At 34.7% G+C, this 22,124-nt stretch overlaps 1 protein-coding gene across 12 annotated transcripts in view; it reads right to left on the bottom strand.

The window, feature by feature from the left end:
* Nucleotides 1-1,130: 1,130 nt before the first annotated feature.
* The window catches only part of LOC111046027 (protein gustavus), a 150,950-nt gene continuing 129,956 nt past the window's right edge, over nt 1,131-22,124 (bottom strand). For 8 of the 12 annotated variants that reach the window (XM_039422957.1, XM_039422962.1, XM_039422936.1 and 5 more), the window contains 5 exons: nt 10,723-11,152; nt 9,482-9,667; nt 7,430-7,577; nt 4,913-5,071; nt 1,131-4,277 (listed from right to left, as the gene is read on the bottom strand). In XM_039422957.1, coding sequence (XP_039278891.1) covers nt 4,138-4,277; nt 4,913-5,071; nt 7,430-7,577; nt 9,482-9,667; nt 10,723-10,935 — 846 coding nt within the window. In that variant the 5' untranslated portion in view covers nt 10,936-11,152 and the 3' untranslated portion in view covers nt 1,131-4,137. Of the gene's footprint in view, nt 4,278-4,912; nt 5,072-7,429; nt 7,578-9,481; nt 9,668-10,722; nt 11,153-21,713; nt 21,765-22,124 lie in introns of all 12 variants that reach the window. The other 4 variants (XM_039422926.1, XM_039422921.1, XM_039422897.1 and 1 more) reach the window with 1 other exon arrangement.

The following is a 22,124-nucleotide window of genomic DNA, read 5'->3' on the forward strand; positions in this document are numbered from 1 at the left end:
TTGGTGTAAACGCGGCTTTAATCCGAATTCGCTATAATATTATCTTTATTATCAATTGATAAATTTAATCAAAATAGATTGAAATTACTCAGCTTAGTCCCACTCTTATATCAATGAGTTATATTTTTGTTGAGTTGATGTGATTTTATCTAAAAAATACTATAACTCTTGAAATATGCTATATTAATGTGTTATTCTAAATGTATAAGAAAATTCAATTTCCATATTTCATTGTTGGAATAATATGATTAAATTCCCCCGAATACTTTTCTCGCTAAATACTTTTTGATGCAGAGAAGTCCATTAAATTTTAACCGTGATTAAATGCCAGTTAAATGTAATGCGACGAGAACCAATCAGAGAAGTAAAGAAGTCTTTAATCAGCACTTAATCACTGTTAAATACAAGCATTTCATATAATGCTATATTTAACTGAGCCATAGAAAATATTTTAAAATAAGATTATTGGAAGTTAGATCCAATAAATGAGAAAATACAATGAAAATTGAAATATTTTTCTCTACATATCGTGGTTCGCGAGGAGTCCGAGGAATGAAAACTTTATGTTTTTAGCTTTATTAGTATTTTTAAAATGACCTTATCCTACGTTCAAAATATGTTTCCAATCGGTAAAAGAAGCGATACGTTTCAAATTTGCAATGCAATAATATAGGATTATGAAGTTTGTTTAGAATCTTAATGGCGGATTCATACCATGGGATCGAGCTAAACCAATCAAAAGCGTGACAGTCAAGGGCCAAACTGTTTCTAAATAGTAACTGTAGCTAGAAGGTACCTAGTTCAAGAATTATTGTAGTATGTCAACTACTTGTACCAAATATTTTATACAATATTTTATTTGTACCAAATAATGGTATTTATTTATAAAATATTTGGTACAATAATGAAAAACAAAATACTTTGAGGAAGACATCATGGAAATGACATGTCCTACTGAAATTAACAAAATTAGGCTAAATGAAAAAGGATTCAGTATAATTATTATAAACTTCAAAGACTTACTCTCATGCTGTGTAAGGCTAAATTATAGTGTCATATTCTATAGAAGGAGAATAGCTTTATTACAAAAAGGAGAAACAGGGTAAGAGAACAAAAGTGAGAGTAACAAATCTTATGCAACCACGATTTATAAATTTTTGCTACAAACATCAATTTAATCTGGATCTTTTCACATAAAACTTCACACATCCCGAAGCAAAATAATAACATACATGATGTATTGTGCTTAACGCTGATGACAGAATGGCTACGATAGTTGTTTACAGTATAAAAGTATGGTATTGTACATATCATGTTCTTGGGGATTTCAAGTACTACATGTTTAATATTTTTCAAGTGAAAAAAACGTTACATTACAGCTTTACATGTCAGTGATGCATGCATTTAAGTAAGTTTGGAAGCAGTCAAAATTTGACAGTTTCGAAGAGATAAAGAATTAAATAGTCAGAGTCGCAGAGTCATACAGAATAAATATTGTGATGTAATGGCTTTATCTATCAAGCATTCCACGTTTGTTTAGATCAGTCAACTCTGAATATATATTTTTAGAATTATTAATGGATTTATGATAATTAAAATATTCTGCATGTCAACAGATCTATTATTTAGAAAACTCTTGTTTGCAATGTTAGAGAATTTATTATTTTCTGAGTTTATATAACTTAAAAACATTTAATGTATTGTTTATTTCCACATGAATTTTATTAAAGAGTTTTGACATGTTTAAAACTACAAATTTTATCAAGTGAATTTAGGAAATTATTCCTACGTTAATATAATTTTATTGTTTAGGTGTCTGGTCTACTTTAAAAACTCATTTATTTTTAGAACTATTAAACGATTTAAACAATTAGAGAATCTATTCTAATATTCAAACTATTTAAATTATTCAATAGGAAATAGAGTTGACTGTCCACAATAATAAAAATATTTAACCAGATATAATATGGAGAAAAGCTCTCAATATATTTACAAGAGACTAATAGGACCAAAATTCTTTTACAATATTATTGCAATAAACTCAATAAAGAGATCATTAACCATATTCATATACAGATTATTCATCAGTCAAAAGTTACACAAAAATTACTGACATTCAGTTAATTTTTGTTACAATACAATCACTGTATAATTTTTAAATATTCTCAAATGAAACTAAAGGATCTAATTTGTTAATGCCACATTCTGAATATAATAGCATACAATTTGGTACGCTAATTAAAGAAAGCATGCAGCTCAATTCTATACATCATATTATATTATCAAATAATATTATTGATTAGTATCTAATACAAAACTTGTGATATAAAATTATGCGACAACGGGAATTTCTGTAATTATATACATGTTTGAAAACACATCGATAAAATTCAAAGTATCAGCTTTTAAAGAGCAACATATAGCAGTAGCAACTGTAATAAAACTGTCTGTATTCAACAACTGAAATTCATCAAATTCTGTGTTCTGTTATAAATAACATTAAATTATAAATAATCAATCTTTTGTACATTATATAATTACTTCCATTACTCTTATATTAATAATAGCTTTGTTAATTATTTGCTAAATAACTGTATCCCTTGCTTCCAGATAAGTGAGTTGAGCTTTAGAAAATAAAAACACAATTTCAAAAAATAAAACTGTTTGTCTGAATGTATAAGAACTCGTAAATGAAAACAAAATTTAAATTTCTAAACAATCAAGAGATCCAACTTGCTTCTTATTCACTCGTCAAAAAGATGATGCAACAAAATTCCAACAAAATCAATAAATTTTCATGATAATTTGAAATGAAACGAAGTGTGTTGCACAGTATATATTGTTATTATTTTGGAACTAGCTCCCATTCATAACAAATGCTGAATCAAAATTCAATACCTATAGTAGGTTGGTTGTAAAAAAACGAATAAAGTGTGAATTAAAATGTTCACGATAATTTTCTTATAAAAAACTGTTACATGAAATCAAAATCAATCAATAAAATACTATACCACAGTAAAATGGGTGAATTGAATTATTGGAACATTGATTCGTGTTTGAGATGAATGAGAGTTTCATCCCTATAATACAACAAATAAATTACATTCACTTACTTCCGATCCACAAAGTAACTAGACGAGATTAAGATAATAATCGTAATAAAAAATAGCTAAGTTTAGAAGCGGTCTGAGACATAGACAAACTGTACAACATTCAAAAAACATGCAACTAAAATAGCCTTGCCTCTTACTGATTGAAGAGTTGATACTATTTAAATGCATAGGAAGCTCCTTTATATGGAAGCCGTAAGACGTTGTCCACTTTCTATCATTACAACTACTTCAGTCACAAGAGTATGAGAAACTCTTCTGAACACAAAAATAAATCACATGCCAAATACATTCAATTACGTCTGTCTGGTTCATCTCCACACACATTGTTACACTTATTAAAAAAATCTATAAGTTCTTCATAGTCTATGAACAAAAATTCGTCAATCTTCTTGCGAGCCGCGTTTGTAGTGAACAAAAATTAAAACTAGCACAAAACTGTGTCTCTTTTCTTCATTTTCTATCACAAGCATCAATGTTCACTTGCATTGGAAAAGTGAATAGTTCGGAGAGATAAACATCTCACTTTCACATAGGGGTGGGGGTGTGGGTAGTTTTTAGGGGCAGGGTTCACCTGAGGTAGACAAGTTCATCAATCACTAATGATCCAACCAATCACTGTGCAGTTCTCCCTGATGATTGTTGACTCGGCCACCCATCCAGCCAGCGTCCCAGCTCACGTTGCTCAATCGACCGACCGACAACTTGCACTACGTTCTAATTCTTTGGCAAGAAAGCAAATAACCTGACCATTATCGGGGACACACAATACATCTTCAGACTAGACGAGACTGATGGTGTAAATGTCATGTCACATTACATGCATGTAAAAAATATACAAAATAATCGATATCACTGTAGTAGCTTCATAATAATTGAACTCGTGTTAGTAAGATAGGAGAAGAAGTGATGTGTCGTGCACGCCGATCGATCGATTGGTGGAGAGAGAGAGAGAGAGAGACTACTTGATGAGAAGCAACGAGCTGGAGGCGGAGGACGGATGAGGAGGGGGTGGAGGAGGAGATTGTTATCTGCGATCACGGTACAACAGGTAGACTATCATAGAATGAGGTAGATTTAAGTCTGAGATCCTTTCCTCGAGCTGCTGTTTGCCCAGTCGCAGTCGGATCACCCGTCGGCACAAGTCCATCAGTGGCAGTGGCTCAGCTGCAACACAGACACATTTAACTCATTAATTACAATCCAAACAACTTGATAACACTTCAAAAACCATTAAAAAACATGTAAGCCTAATTATGATGTCAACTAATATTACAATTCCAAATCTTAAACCTAATTGGAGCAATCCGATTTATTTCTCAATAAACAAAATACGCCCACTGAGTTAAAAAATACCTTTGATATCGAGCAATCAACTCATCATCTTCACTTCAGGTATTAGGTTTACTAATTAACCTGTTTCGGTACCGATCTCTTTTTCGGCCTTCCTACATCTCTTCTTCCAGTAGGTCTGTAGTTTTGGACTTCAATTGGATATCAAACAATCAAGTTGAGAAATGTGAAAAAACTGACCTTGTCCAACTACGTGTTCATGGATAAACCTAGAGCTTACTGCTACAAACTTCACTATGTACTTCAGGACAGTTCCTGATATTGGAACAAACTTTCCTTTCTCATTTCAAACTTCCTTACATAATAGCACAAAAATGGAGTGATGTTAAAAGAAAGGTATATAGTAGTGATGGAAGAATACATTTTTGTTACTCCAAGAAAATATGCCTAAAGTTTATGTGATGACACTGTTATCAATAGATAATTGATAAAAACAGTCAAATACTCACGATCTAAGCCTCCAATATATTTCATTGTGATTTCACAGTGACCCCAAACCGCACTAACTATTGGGTAGAGTTTTCTTCCTTTTAAACCTCGGAATGCAACTCCTAAATACTGGCCGTCCACCACAAAAGACAGAGCTCCTTCGTCCATGTCCAGCACAACTGCAAACATACAACTCACAATTAGTCAAAAACAAAAAGTAAAAATCATTCATCGATTCTAGAATTGTCAGAAATTAAACTGCAATTAATCTCTGAACCGGACGAGATATCAGGAATGCTCAGCATATAACAATATTATTGGTGAGTTACAAAAAAAGAAAGATAAGTCTCAAGCACGAGAGTAAATTCATGCATTATTAAATTAAATCAAGGAATTTTCAAGTGATACGCATCAAGTTGTATTTGAGTAATCGTTTACAATCAGCGAAATCTATATTCATTTTCAGAGTTCTAGCGCACCTAGTAAAAATGTGAGACACTTCAAATATTGTCATTGAATGTAAAGTATATTGATTGTATCATACTTCTTAAACTCCACATCACCGGGAATAAAAAAATAACATTGTTATAGATTTTCTAAGAAAGAAGATGAATACAGTCATTTAGTTCCAGAAATGCAGTAACAACAAAAAGGGAAATTCGAATACTATAATAAACGCAAATTGGAGGCCAAGGTCTATTAATATAGGACATGACACAATCACGTGATGCATTGCAAAATCGCCATTTTATGGGGTCCAAGTTCACCAAATTTCAAATTTATCAGCTGTTATGATTATAGATTGAACAACATGATGTGTTATTTTGTTACCTTGTTCAAGAAATATTGTTCGGCTTTGAATTGTAAAATAAATATTATCCCCACAGAATAATAATATTTAGATTCCAACTAGTAACTGAATTTTTTATTTTTAAATTGGGAACTTCAAACTCTTTTTAAGGTTAGCCTTTTGTCCCAATGCCTTATGAATATCATAACAAGTTACAAGAATAAGAACAATAATTTAATGATAAAAAATGAATTATTGAAATTTCATTATTAAAATATCTAAAACCTGAATTTACATATTATGTGAACCAGAATATTGTTTTTAAAAGCATAATGCATGATTTTGTTATGAGCAGATTGGAATATTTCAAATGTACCGCCATAAAGACCCCACATAATGGCCGATCCATAAGAAACACGAGTGTCATGACCTGTATTTATAGACCTTGGGAGAGGCGGGTGATGGTGGCTCCATCTATTAGTGGTGAAATTGGTAAATTTCAAGCTTCAAATTACATGTGTCATTCTAAATATAGGAGATGTGTCAATCATTATGACAATTTTAAAATCAGGTTTTATTTAAGTTTTAGAGAAAAACAAATACTCGTCACTTGTCCAATTACAACGGTTCAGTGAAGGCTTGAATTAGTACTAATCGTTTCTTATTTTTTTACATAAATGTGAAAATGTAAAATTTACAAAAATCTATGACTGAATTTGAAAAATCTTAAATAAACATATTTTTAATGAGAAGTCAGGTTATGATGAAATTTCAAATGTAATCAAACACAAAGCAGAACTTTTTTTACTGCTTGAGATTTAGCAATTTCACTAAGAGATGGTGCCACCATCACTCGCCTCTCCCAAGGTCTATAAATAGAGGTGTCATGCTGTCATGTCCCGTGCTGCATTGCAATATTGCAAAATCGCCATTTTATGGGGTTCTAGTTCACCAGCTGTTTATCAGCTGTTATCATTCTAGATTGAACAACATTATGTGTTATTTTCCTCAAGGGATATTGCTTGGCTTTGAATTGTAAAATAAATTGTTCCGACAGAATAATAATATTTAGATTCCAACTAGGAACTGAATTGTTGATTTTGATTTAATTGATCGGGAACTTAAAACTCTATTTGAAGTTGGCCTCGCATTTATTTCTGTCTTGACCCAATGCCTTATGAATCATAATCCTTAAGTTACAAGAATAAGAACAATTTTTAATAATAAATAAATGAATAATTGAAGCATCTATTATTGAAATTTCATTATTAAAAAATTGAAAACCTTAATTCACATATTATCTGAACTAGAATATTGTTTTAAAATGCATAATTTTGCTACGAGCAAATTGAATTGGATTTTCAAATGTACCGCCATGAAGACCTCATAAAATGGCCGCTCCATAAGGAACACGAGTGTCCATGACCTGTTATTTATAGACCTTGGCCTCTCCAATTTGCGTTTACTATAACACTGTAGTTAGTTCAAATGTTTACTTGAACTTTTGAGTATAATTTAGATGGGTTCCGAAGAGGTGATTGTATCCATGATTATCTCACTCAAACACTGAAATTATGCTTTCAGTTGGAGAACTAGAAGAGAGGATCATGGAGATTCCCCTTTCTCTCATGATTGAAATAATTTCATCCAATGATTATCCTATCGCAGGATAATTATTAACACTCCATCATTTGCTAAAATAAATAAATTATTTGCTAAGATTAAATATACATTGATGTTGACTTACCGAGGAATCTATCTGGCACTATAAATGTTTCGTCAGGTTTGAGCAGCGCTGGGTATGTGACACCGGCTGTGCTGTTTTTCGAATCGTGATAAAGCCTATTGCGTCCTAGATCCCACCCCCACGACTGGTCATTACTACCTACCAGGCTCTGAAACAACAGTACGATTGTTATTATTTTTATTGCAGAACTCAAAACTAGAAAAACATTACAATATTTGACAGACGAAGTAGTAACTTTTTGAGTCGATTAAAAACGCCATTATTTCTAATAATACTCGTTACAAAAGTTTACATCAATAATATCGATTACATTAGGGTTTTCACACTAATGTACAATCAAAAGTAGTAACAACAGTTTAAATATTGTTAATTTATATATTATTATATAATAATTGATGTCTGCTTTAAAAGTAAAAGCAGGATTAGATGAATCAAGTATTACAGTTGATCTTAGAAAGTTTTATTAGTTCATTTTAGATAAACTTAACAAGAGCGGAATTGGATAAACTGAGTATTCTTACACTAGTGGATTATACCACTTTATTATTCATGAGTTCAGATGTTCCCAATCACTATTAAGAATGTCTTATGCTGGGTTTTCGTTTGTTAACAAATGATATGTTATTATTGTTGATTGAATTTTCAAGTCTATTCAGATTTTTTTTTTGACATTCATATGCCGTCGTCGACCACCACAGGGAAAGAATCTCAGATTGGGTAGATTGCAATTTGTCTACATAACCTAAAAGAAATGTTCAATCATGTTTTAATGGGGCAGGTTGAGCTTATAATTTTTATATTTTTAAATGGCAATATGTTGATATTATTAGAAATGTTTAATTCTTTAATAATAGAGACAATTAGAGAAAAGTTATTTGATCAGCTGTTTTAGCACACTTGAAATTTGGACAATATGAATGTCAACAATGCTTGCCGTCGTCGACTGCGGAAATTTACGGACAAACGAAAACGCACCTTAAACCAGCACTTGAAATCAAACCATTAATAGAAATAATCAATAACCAATATTTTATTATTTACAACCGACGCAAGTCTTGTGATCAACACGTCATAGCAATTTTTCATGCTTGTTCAAAACTGTCCTGTTATTAAAATTCTATTCAAACACACAATTCCTATGTTATTATTGTCCTTTCGTGTCTCATCTATAGCACCTGATCAATTAATCAAGTGGTAAAGCGATAATGATATCAAACTTAATTTAATCAACAAAAATTTCAGGATGTGATAAATTTTATACCTACATAGTTGATTTACTTCGATGACCGAGAAACTTCATTTCTGTTTTTGGCCTGATTCTAATTCGGCGAGCCTTGATTGCTGGATTGTCAAATTTTCATCATTTTGATGATTGCTTACAATCAAATATCACAGATAATCACGCATTCAACTTACAACTTAAATAGTGCGTGTTTTTAGTTTTTCGGCTCTAAATTTCCAAGTCTATTCAGATTTTTTGACATTCATAATGACTTGTTTCTGATATTTATCTTAACCTATATTCCTATTAACTATCTCTAGATTCAAAATGTGTTTGTTTCCTTTGTTTTGTACTGTGAATTATTCAATTCACAATCATTAATTACACAAATTATCGTGATTAAGTAGTAAGTAGAGTGGACATTACTGTTTACAAATGAACGTCAACAAATAAAAAGTCATTCTTTTCTATTCTAAATCAGAACGTGGTTCAATTCAAAACGAGTCTCTTAAAAGACTGATATTTTCGGACTGTGCTGTATAAATTAGAATAGGAACAGTTTTGGGCTTGAGCCTGTTGATCCTTTCCTCAAGTAAGTGTACTTATTGTCATAAATGAATCTAATAACTTGTAAAAAGATTGTTGTAGATAGAAACTCGTATGTATAAAAAACAACCTGTAAACATTTTGAAATATTTTAAATTGTATTGTTTTCTCTATCCAATAAATTCTGTTTCTTCTTTCATTCAAGGTTTAGACTCCAATAAATCCAATAAATTGATAAATTAAATTAGAATGTCATGTGACTTATGTAGAGATGTTGGACTGACCTGATAGCCAGCACAATGGAGGGGGGCATCCTGTGTTGCGACGCCGACAACTGCGTGCGTGCCTCGTTGTCGCGTCGACCAATGCACCTCCCACACGTGCAGACCTTTGCTGAGTCCCACCTTGCCGCGGATGCAGTCTGTACTCTGCGCCACAGGATGCCTGTGGAATGTTAGTTTGTCGTCGTCCTGCAAACCGAAATAAGTGTCATTATCTCTGAATATTGCTTAATCATTGGACAGTCATCGTCATTATATATAGATAGATTGTCGTCGTCCTGCAAACCGAAAAAAAGCGTCTTTATCTCTAAATATTGCTAAATAATTAGATATTCATTATCATTGGATTGATTGCATAAATTATAATATCATCAGATTGTTATGCAATAATTGAAAGATGAAATTCAAGTAGTGTGCCCTCCAACAATTATTCTTCAGTTATCTTTGTACAATACTCACAAAATATTAATCTTCGATGTATTCTAAAAGTCCAGTTACTTTCAAAATGATTAAAATTTATCTCTATTGGTTGAACTCAAAGAAAAACGAAATTATCTATTGGATTTGCGACATTGATTAGCCCACTCAATGATTTTCTACTACAGTACTCAAAATAGGTCACTCAACAATGTTACATCTACGTATTTGTGAAAAAACTTCATAATCTAAATTATCAGAGGATTTATCCATTAAATATTCCTCATCATTCTATTATTATAAAGAGTGTGAATAAAACTGAATTCCCTCATCCAATCTTATCAAAACCTCATAACGTGAAAATATTAAAACTGCCTGTAAACGTGTGATTCATAACCTAATAATACTTTGGACAACATCAACTTTTTAACAAAATTTGGGAGAGAAATGGTAGAGGCCCAGTTTTTCCTCATAATTATATTTCTATTATAAAAGTGTTTTGTACAATAATTTAATGAGCATTCTATTGCTCTTGATCGCATAAAATGGAGTTCGTATAAAATTCTATTATGTTCATGTATGAATCGACTATGTAAATCTTCAAATAAAATCATATTTAAAGACTTCATATTGGCAATAATACAAAGGAAAATTATCAGTAGGTCATTGAATACAGTAGTCTTACTGCAGAAAAATACTTTTTCGCAAATACAAGTACAACTCAACTAAAATAAATACAAATCTGGTAATCTAATAATTATCTTGAAGAGACTAATGAATTGAGGGGAAATATAATATCTTGAATATATTGGTAATGTGATAATTACCTTGACGAATATATTGAGGGACCTATCTTCTGCGTTCCAGGCATGCTTGAGCTGTGCCTCGCGGGACGCGGGAGGCATGTCAAGGAGCACATCGAGCCGTGCCGGCCTGGCAAAGTCCTGGGCGAGCTCACGAGGTATGACGGGCTTGTAGGCGGGCGAGATTTCTCGGTTAACACTTTTGACACCGTTGGATATCTTCTGGCCCATGTTCATGCCCGCCCGGCCACTGCGCGTGCGAGTGCGGTGCTCCAGGTAGGAGGCTGTCTTGTTGGGCAACACCGATGCCTTGTAGTTGTGTCTGCGAAGCTCTCGGCCCGATCCGCCGCCCCCAACACCTGCTGCCCCGGCTGCGCCGCCCCCGACTCCTGCCGCCGCCGCTGCTCCACTGCTCACACCACCGCCGCCGCCGCCGCCTCCGCTAGTCTTATACCTGTCAACACATAACCATCATAAATATAAGTTATCTTAGTGATCCTCCAGTAAATGAATAATTTTGAACAGTTAAAAACTCCTAATTCAATGTTTATTCAATCAAACACAAACAAAATTAGATTACACTACAGGAAAAAGAATATGTTATTTTCTCTGAGGTTACACCCAACAAAAACAATATTCTACACCTTGAACTGATCTTATTCATATGTTTTATCTTGTAATATTTTGATGGCCTGATACCATCAGATACACTAGAAGTGTGCACTTCTTCCACTTCATCACTCTCAAATATTTAATAAAGAAGAAATCATTTAACGAATGGTAATCAAACATAATTTTGTTGGTTATGTATTCTGTGGCTTTGCTATAGTCTCAATATTGCAACACAAGTTTGGAATAATAGATCAATAACAAACTTTATCCTTTCTCAAACTCTATCAATCTATTCTCGTCTAGCAATCTTGAAATATTTTTGTTTCCACAATAGATCTATTGACGAATAAAACATTAATATACAAAGATACAATAAATAAGTGACATTATCATATATTTTCGAACATTAGGGCGCTTCCTTTACAAATTTTATCATATTTAGGACCGTTTGCACAGTAAACGCTTAAATTGGAGTGAATCATCTGATGGCTTCACAAATTAAAAATGAACCACATTATAAAAAACGAGAGTTAATAATGAATTTAATCCAGTTTAAAATGAAATATAGTTACAACATAAAATAAAAATGATTTTTCGAAAAATTATATTGCCCAAATTCACATGTAAAGCTCCTTTGCCAGGACACTGGCAAGGGCAGTCAAAACATCAAGAACAGGTGATGTCATAAGATCTACCAGATGAATAGCTCGATTGCAAAACGAAACAGAATCGCGAAGGACAAAGCAATGAAATAAGGGTGATGGAGGATAGAAAAACATCATATGGCATGGAAAAATGATTACCTCAAATTGTACATGTTGTTGAATATGAATTCGCTAAAAATATCTAATATTATCCGTGAAGACACTAACTTGATGTAAACGTTATTCTCATTTACAAGTGCAGATTATAAATCTACCGAAATAATAAACTATTGAACTAGCAAAACAAACCTCTGTAAACAAAGGGATTTGTTGCCATAGAGAAACAAACCATATACAACTGCTGCCGTGGATCTCTAGAAGTGAAATGTTTATAGAACAGATGATAGGGAGAAATACTTTACAAAAAACATTTTCGATTTTGTCGGTGGAAACATGTATCACGTCTTTCTTCGGAGATGAGATATAGTCATTATAGCCATTTTAGAGAATTATTATTCGGGGAATCTAATGGGAAAGCGTTGAGTGAAGGAGTGCGCCTACTTGTAGCTATTGGTGGAATAATATAGGAATATGAGATTCAGCAGTTATTATCTCTGTGATTGAAGAAGATAAATTCGTGCAGAATGACACGAGAGGGAAGGAGAAAAAAGTATGAGAAATAAGGGTGGTACTTGAGGTGAACCACTAGCTCTGCTAAAAATGAAGGGTTTCATAGTTAGGGTACTGCTTTCACAACTACATACTGTATTTCAACGTTTCATACCAGCCTAGTAGCACAAGTTGGGGAGTTGCAAGGGTGTGAAGGGAGTAAATAACAGCTGGAGTTTGTGAAAAAAGCTAGGCTGAGAGCACAAAGAGTGGAAACAATGCCGCGCAGACAAAGAACGCAGTGCGAAAAAGTACAGAACGTCCGCCATAGATTACTGGCTCGGTTACAAAACAATTGAAAAATGTCAGAATTTATCGGCAGGCGATTCAGCGCCGGTGACAAAGAACTTTTAATCATCGGTAATTGTTCCAGTTGCAAACAATGACCAGCTCAGTTGCTGTAACGCAATGCGTCGCCCTACTGCGCAATATCATCCACTAGACCACTACTGTACGGCCAACAGCAAATCTAAATTTATTTTACCCCACAGAACAAAAGACAGACCTATTAACAAACAACATAAATCAATACTCTGCAATTGCAATGTCTGTCTATTTCTCATCATCTTGAAGAAACAGATATGGAGCATTCACAATAATAGCTTTAGCAATAATGAAGCTATGTCAATAATATTATTCTACAGGAATACAATCTCAAATATTTTCTTTGACAATACTACTAATGATAACATCTGTCCAACTTTTTCGGATATATGGTGATTGAAAGACTGTAACGAGCTTGAAATACACGATTCATAGCAATGTTGACCATTAAACATAGTATTGATGAAAATTTGACCAACTATCACCTCGAGGAATTTCAATGTTGAGTTCAGTGGATCATAGATCAAACTCTGATCGATACTGTACAATATCTTTCTTGTTCCCTTGTAATAACAAACTAGTAAGCGAACAATTATTGCCTAGTACAGAATTGCTAATCTTCGTTCAAAGCATAGAATTCTGATGTTTCACTTTTTTCGAAAGGTTTCTCCCTTGGATTTTATTTCAAACTTCAGTGTTTTCTTTCCTGGAAGGGGAATAGGCAATACAGAGGCGGATTATATGAAGTTCCCCAATTTGAGTTCTTCAATGGAGTACTCAAGTTGTGAATAATGAGGTAACGAAATGAGGGGGAAACGTGGTCCCTCGAATCCATTGTCGATCTCCACTTTCAATTGAATGAATAGTAGAGCCTTGAAACGTCATGCGTGACGTAAAACGATGACATCAACCACACTATTCGGACACAACCGGTCCACAAGCATAAAACTTGATTACATCTATGTAAAAACAACTTGCAAAGACAGTAATCTTGCTTAAGCTGAAAGATTAAGTGGTCGTAACACGATATTCACATGTCAGTAGTAGTTACAAAATGCCACATGCTATTTGAGTTTTTTGGGACTAAAAAAAATTAAGGGAGGAGTATGATCTCAGAAACATTATCCTTGTTCTTTGAGTATGTTTTGAAATTTGATTATTCATTTAAATAATCTTAGTAAATCATACTGACAACAAACAGTAGAACAAAATTGTTGATGGTTGATTTGAGAGGAGGAGAGGGGCTCTAAAGCGTCGCTTCATCAACAGAACTTATTCAATTTTGTAAGGTTCGTCAATTGTCAATTATATTTATTCATCTTTTGAGCTTCAACTCACACAGTTCAACCCATCAAGGTTTTATTGTGAATTCAGTAATGTATGAATATTGGATAAAAAGTTTGATATTTTTGAGTCCAATGAGTTCTGTAGGAATGACTAGAAAATTTTCATTGACTTGAAAGCCAGTGCTTGAAGATCTAGTACTGTACCAGAATAAAATAAAAATTCAAGTACTTGAAGATCTGCTCCCTGTAGTACCCTGTGCAAATCCCTCGTGAAATGACTTATTGCGAACATTCTCCGGGTTCAAGGGCACGATCATGAAACTCACATTAATGATGCATCGCCTTGGAATTCATTACAAAATAATAATTTTCAAGATCTCAGCAGGCACGACCACTAATCAAAAATATGAATTGATCGATACTTTCAATGCAGACATGAAGCTCAAGAACCTTGAATAATCACTATGACTTAGTATGATGAAATAAAACTAACACCTCTCGTTCTTAGTTTATTTAAGCACGCAAACCTTTAAGTTTGAGTGCTTAGTGAGAGTAATTTTGTTCCCAATCTAATTTCAAAATTTCTTGTTTGTTTTGCTCAGAAATTTGGACACCAATTTTATAGAGTGGAAAACATAACCTACTTTCTGGACTAGTATATGAATCAAAATTTGGAAGAGGGACAGTTTAAGACTGTGCCTCTTGATGCCCCAATTATTTTAATGAAGAATTGTTCATCATTGAGTCAATAAATGAATTAATGAATAAATATTAAATATTAATAAATATTCAATTGTAGAATATTGGTTTATTTCTAACCTCACCAACTACATTTTGATTTTCATAGAAGACTGATAGAATATTTTTCATGTGCTTTTTCAAAAATGGAAAAAGGCACATGAGAAATTATTTCATCGCTGAATTCAGTAAGCCAAAACCGGAGGCACATTGAAAAACGTGGTTATTTTGATGGCAAGCAGAGTATGCAAAACAATCAATATACAAGTATGCGTACGCATTCGATGATGAAGAGGGGTGAAGGAGACTGAGGGGAGGAACCAGAAGCAATTAAACTCCCCCACACAGAAGCGAGGCGAAATCCACTCTCCATAAAGCTCTTTAATCCGTCGCAATATCGATTTATCAAGCCGATGATTCAGAAGCGTCCAAACAGAATGCGGTTCGCTCTTCCTGCTGAGTGCTGACACTACAAGGGTCGAAACCATCACTGAAATGTTTTACTCATCAACCAGTATCATAGTGATATTCATTACTTTCACTATAGTATTAACCTAATTAAAATTGTGTTTTGTTTCACGGTAGATTAAAACATGAAAACCCTTCCCATAGGATTCAAATTTCAAATAATTTGTTGTTATCTACTATGGACGTGATTGGCGACAATAGGATTTTCTTTTACAACCCTCCATTTTCGGAATTTCAATTTGATAGAAATGAAAATCTGAAGCCGGACTTCCAAAATTCAAGGCAACTAAACATGAGACTTTATTTCCATTTTGATAACAAATAATATCAAGCGCCATTCATATCAGCAGACCAGCAACAAAGGCACTTAGAAAATAACTCATTTCTATACTGTATTTATTATACGGCTGAGTGCAAATACCGCTATGGGAGAGTCCACAACAATTGTTTAATAAATTCTCAGAGCTCAAAAAATAGAGTATTGTTTCAGTGTAGGAAATTCTGCTAAGAAGAATGAGAGCTGTAATGGTTTCATCATTTGAGAACGGCAATAATAATGTAATGTGAAATGTTTTGTAGTGGCAGGCCTATTGTGCGAAGGCAGGTTAATTGGTGGCGAGGCGTAAGGATTAATAAGCTCGGTGAGGTGGTATTAAACGCAAAGCGATGAAGGACGGCGTTTTCTGACCTTGATATTATGTACACAGCAATTCTTCAAACAATATCATTTCTACCATTTTCTTCTAAATGATTCTATAGGGAAATTGATTCAGTTATGGACACTACCAAATTTAGAATGCATCATGGTACGTTCATGAAATTCAAGAAGTTACTCTCGGATACTACGAAACAGGTCTAATTGAAAACAAATTTCGTGAGAAATTAGTATTATTTCCTAAAAGAGAAAAAATGGTATGAAGGAGGGAAGGGGTGGAGGTTCTACTTGCAGTTACTTGGGCAGTTCTTTACCTGCCCATAATCATTTCAATTGCCCGAACCGCTGTATTTCCATCAGGACCAGTACGAATAGGAAATAAAACTTTCTTCATGAGAATCCAAGCAACCTGTCTTTTTGTAAGAATGCGGTCGATTTACTCCACATACAACACACAGTATAACGTGATCAGTGTAAATTCTTCCAAGTAGGTACAAATGGATAAATAAATAATCAGACTTTCTAGCTGGAATTTATCACAAGGACCAATAATAATAAGAAGCTGCTCTTCAAAAAGAAGAGCGAGGCAAAGAAAGTAGAGAAGAATACGATGAGCAGTTTTCACTTTTCCGAAGGAAGTGAGCCAGCCACCTTCCAGCTGCTGTTGCTTCACAATTACATAACGAGTGTTGAGCGATAACTGAAAAGGAGGGCATCGCATCTCATCGCACAGAGGATGACGCCCAGAGCCAAAGAGACGCTCTGCTCTGCTGTGCGTTGCTGCAGTGAAAGCACAAGCAGGCAAGCAGCCCTCTGGGCCTCTACATGTTGCGGTCTTGCACCAAGTTGGGACAAAGACGACCAACAGCTGTGCGCGCGCACCCAATCAACGACAGCTGACATCGACAGACCACACTTTCGTTTCCCATCAGCCCACGTCGTAACTCAATCCGCCCGCCGTACCTTCACAAGCTAAACGCACAAACTCTCAAAACTCACAAACTGTCTCGTCTACGAAAAGAAACCTCAAAGACAAGAACACTGCAGGCCTTCCCCTTCTCAAGGTTCTGTTGTTTTCAGTATTGTGCCTCCAGGAAACTGGATGACAGTCAATACAGATTTAAAACATTTTTTCTTGTCACTACCAACTGTAATCAGTTAGGTGGTAGAAGTTTGTGAAATCATTATAAAGACTAAATGATAAAGGCTACATATAAAGCATAGTAGATACTCAATTAAAATTAATTTTGTAAATTGAGATCAGAATTTAACACAAAACTCAAGTTATAGAAGCTTTTTGAGGTGGATTTGAGAGTATTAATTTGGTTCTCAAGAAACACATACGTACAATCTGCAAATTGTAAAGTGGCTCCAGCACTGAGAAAGAAAAGAACAAATTTATTTTTGTGTAAAAATTTAATCAACCTAACCATCAATATGTATCCAAACAAATCATATTCTATTTGATTTCTTCGAGACGAATTAATGAAAAATGAGAACATAAAGATTACCAGATGAAAATAATCGGATGGCTATGGTTATAGCTAACTTTTTGGATGAAAACCTAACCTGAGGTGAAAGAGAAAGAGAGGTACGGTTTTGGAGGCCAGCTGCAACAAAGACGAAAGTAGGCTTCCAGCGCAAGGCCTTCGATTGCCTAATTGAATTCGGAAACCGAACAGCGCTTGAATCATCGCCGTAGATCCTGACAACGTTCCAACATCACATCACTTTCATCAGCCTCTTCTCGTTCCCCACAAATCCAGACAGCAGGACGACGTGTGATCTTTTCCTTTTGAACAGGTTACCTTCGATTGTCTGAGCAACACTGCAATGAAATCCGCACTGAACGACGACTTCTAGTTCGTGTGATGCGCACGACCAGTCAAGGTTCAAACCCTCTCTTTCGCCACAACATGTGTTGTCTGATGAAACTTACATGTTCTATTCTGAAACGACAGTGATACCATCTGTCTGATTGACAAACATGTGTACCTAACTAGGATCTACAACTCATTCCTGCTGCATCGATACATCAAGTTTTACAGTACAGTTTTAATTTATCCTGATAGTTTTATAGTTGTAATTAGGTATCAAAATGGTTATGCATGGATACATTATAGTATTTAGCATTTACCCCATCAATCAACTTTGTAGAGGAGAGTTTAGCTTCAATCCACAATATTTATCTCAGTATAACAAATATGTATTATTTGTAATTACAATCCTCTGAAATGAATATTAATTGGGCTGAAGACGTGTACAATGACGAATATTGACAAAAGAGCTGTGAAAATTCGATGATGACTCCTACCTATCGTAATAATGGGAGCTCAGTTAAGAACGAGAAGTGACTCAACAGAATTTTACACGAGAATGATACAAAGAACAAGGAATCTAGGACACATCTGATAGATTTTACAAGGTAAACAAGATAGTATTTACAAGGAAATATAAATGAAAATCAAATTCATCAGATACAACGTTAGAATATCAGCAAAACCCTATAGAGGTTGTGTCTTGAGACATTAAGACGAAAAACAGAGCATGAGAAAATAAAATAAAATGTTCTACTTATTTATTCATTCATGGACAAAAGATACAATCCAGGTGAAAACAACAGGCGTTCGCCCAAAACTGCTTTCAACCTTGATTTAAAATAAACACTCCAGAGGTTATGTCGAGTTCATGATCTGATTTACACACAATTACAAGTCAAAAATAGTATCACAATTTTAAAATTATTGTACAGTACGGAAAGATACTAAGTTTTATAAAACTGTAAAAGCCAGAGGAAATAGTAAAATCAACCGTTGTTGTGAAGTAGTTAAAAGTTATTACTATACAGTAATCTGCCTAATATGATGGCTATATGCTAAGGAGCGTTTGGCACGTAGCCTATCCATCGCCGTGCTGGAAAATGTGTGACCAATCGATCGATACAAGATAAGAAGTGCACTGAGATTGGTCAGGGTGCTCGATGCGGGAGTGACTGCAAAGCACGCAAGTTGTACAGTTTGCAGCGCACATACGCCTCACAGATAAAGATAAGCAAAGGATTACCTAATAATCTGAATTCGTCATCTATTTTACAGAGCTTTAGCCGACTTCTCTTTCAACAACAACGTTCATTTTTCAATAATCTAAGTTCATATCACATGTCATCAAACCATTAGGCACGTGCGAATTTCAAAGTTTAGAATGGAAATTTTCCTTCGAGTGGTACAGCTAGACTCACTCAAGTTATACATTATCTAGCAGACAACACCTGCTCCAATATCAATAGATATGAGGATGACGCTTGTTAATAATTGGAGTTGTAATGGCTGAGACACTCCTTTCTACTTTATAAAATCAGTATCACGCTGTTGTCTCATGTTTGTTCACGAATAAATATTATATTCAAATATTGTGGGAACTTCAACTTAATATTGGACAGAGATGAATTCGGGATGAACATAATAATTATATCATACAGCAGAGGTTCCCAGACTGTGCGCCGCGGCGCCCGGGGGCGCCGGAAACTAGTGCCAGGTGCGCCGCCGTTGTCTATCAAAGACACACTACAGAACAGTGCGGATCGGTCTGTGTGTGTGCCGTGAAAAAAATATTAACAATTTTACTTGAAGTAAGTCAATAATAAATTACTATGAAGAATATAAAATAAAAAATTGATTATAATAAATAATGCAATGCGATATAAATAAATTATACTAGGTGCGCTACCAAGCCATATCTGTACTCAAAGGGAGCCGTGGGTCGAAAAAGTTTGGGAACCTCTGGCATACAGCATTCCCTTCTGCATACTGTTGAGGAGGAACTAACTCTTAGAATTTATTTCTGTATCCACAATCATCCACTCGTCGATTTGGAGCTGGGAACAGTGGACAGTGAAATGTAAACCATGAGCGGCAAGGCAATGTATTCTTGAGGATAATATTGATAAAACCCAATGTCGCACAGAATGTCAAGGTAGATGTTCTCATAAACTTTTAATATGATTGAAGAGGTAATGAAATTTCTTGAAGTGGAAGGAAACCTCAGAAAGCCGATGAGAAAACATTTAGAAAGCTACTAAAACACAATATTTGAAGGAAGCTAAAAGTGATGGATTCTAAGTATCGAGGAGGATTAAAATCGATAACAACAAGCAACGGAGACCATGTGACAGAGGAGGCAGTGACGTCACTGTCAAAGGACATACAGAACATTGCACAAATGGGGACTGATGCCGGGCAGAGGAGAACACGAAATGTGCGTCTATTGTCTGTCACAGGACCCTTTTGGCGATTACTGCAGCCCATCATATCTGCTGCTAATAAATGATCTAGCGCTGAGACAGGCGTCGATCAAACGGAGCAGAGCAGAGAGTTGAGCTTTGGGACGAGGACGGAAGGGAAAGGGAAGGAAGGGGCAAGCTGCTGCTGCTGCATTGCTCATCATCCTGCATCGGTTGGCTCAAGGGGCAACGCCTGCCTGCTTTACAAGTTTACAAGCTGAATTTGAATAGATTGTGGACGCATAGCCCAGCTGCCTGTGGAGAACGTCAACCGTGACTTGTTCATTGCCAAGTTGCTATCCGACGTTCGAGTGGGCAACAATGCAAGCTGGCTCTCTCTATAGCTATGCTTGTTGTGTTGTGAGCATCATTCAAGGTCTCTAGCTTGACAAAGAACAGCGTGTTTTATACTAGCACCAACCATGCTGCAACGTGGTAGATAAGCACATGGTGTGATGGGAGAATCCATATGTTACAGTATTTGAGTGAGACAAAAATCTTGAGAAATGGACCAGAATTCTAATAAAATATTCGAAAAAAGTCTCGACAATAACAACACGGAGAGGAGCAATGGGAAGAGAATCCAACGATATACATGAGTGAGGAAAAAAGATTGATGATTGCATGAATTGACGAGATTTAAATGTGTAGCATTTATTGGACATACGAGAATAATATGAGAAAATATAATATGAAGTAGAGAAGGCTCTAGTTCAATATTTTTGGCACAACTGGTATTAACTCCATTTCTGTTCCATTATGTTCATGGGTGAACTTCAACACCCTTATCAGTGATAAGAGAAGTTGAGATAGGATCCGCTGGCCCCTCTACTTTACTACTGTATATTTTGGTTTGTTCATAATTTTGAGGATTGATGCATTGATGTACGAATGAATTTGTGGAAATAAATTAGTTGACAAAGCAAAACCAATGCTGGTTTAATGTCCTAGCATTTATTCAAGTTCGGTGTTAATGCTGTTTAAATGTCCTAGCATTCATTCAAGTTCGGTTTTAATGCTGTTTAAATGTCCTAGCATTCATTCAAGTTCGGTTTTAATGCTGTTTAAATGTCCTAGCATTCATTCAAGTTCGGTTAAGGATAGCATCCCTGCTGATAATGACCCGTAGATAGAGAGAATGCTGGGGCATAATTTGTTAATTTTCACAATAGATTTTTTCTTATAGCACCTAGTTAAAGACTAATGGCTATTCTATTTCGACTTAAATTGATAAGAATATTGTTTGTGAAGGTAAAACCCATTGGTTAAGCCTTCTATATTCACAATACAGATGGAACATCCATCCTTCTAAGTAAGCTATACTTATAGTATTTACTCACACTATGCCACTAGTTGGTAAACTCCAGTTTTTTGTTTGAGAAAGGACATACCTGCAACAAAAGAAAATATCATTATTGAAACGAACATAGAATCATTCTTCAAATAGAGTAATAATTTGATAAACGTTTTGATTGAATAAAAGTGAAAATTTGTATGCAACAAACGTACCTCGATGAATATTAGAAGAGGAGTAAAAAAACCTATGTAACTGATTACATTGACAAACACTTTGATAAGATGCAATGAAGAGTTGAAAATTGAGAAATTGAAAGTTCTAGCAAAACCAAATATTATTCAATCATTTTCGTTGAATTTTGGCCATTTAATGGAGAGCGGTATAATCAAGCGCCGTTCAAGGGAGCAAAGGGCAAAATCTGTTCAACTTGTATGTTTATTTTGGTATGATAAAG

Source organism: Nilaparvata lugens, chromosome 1 (genome assembly GCF_014356525.2).
Source record: "Nilaparvata lugens isolate BPH chromosome 1, ASM1435652v1, whole genome shotgun sequence".
NCBI lineage: Eukaryota > Metazoa > Arthropoda > Insecta > Hemiptera > Delphacidae > Nilaparvata > Nilaparvata lugens.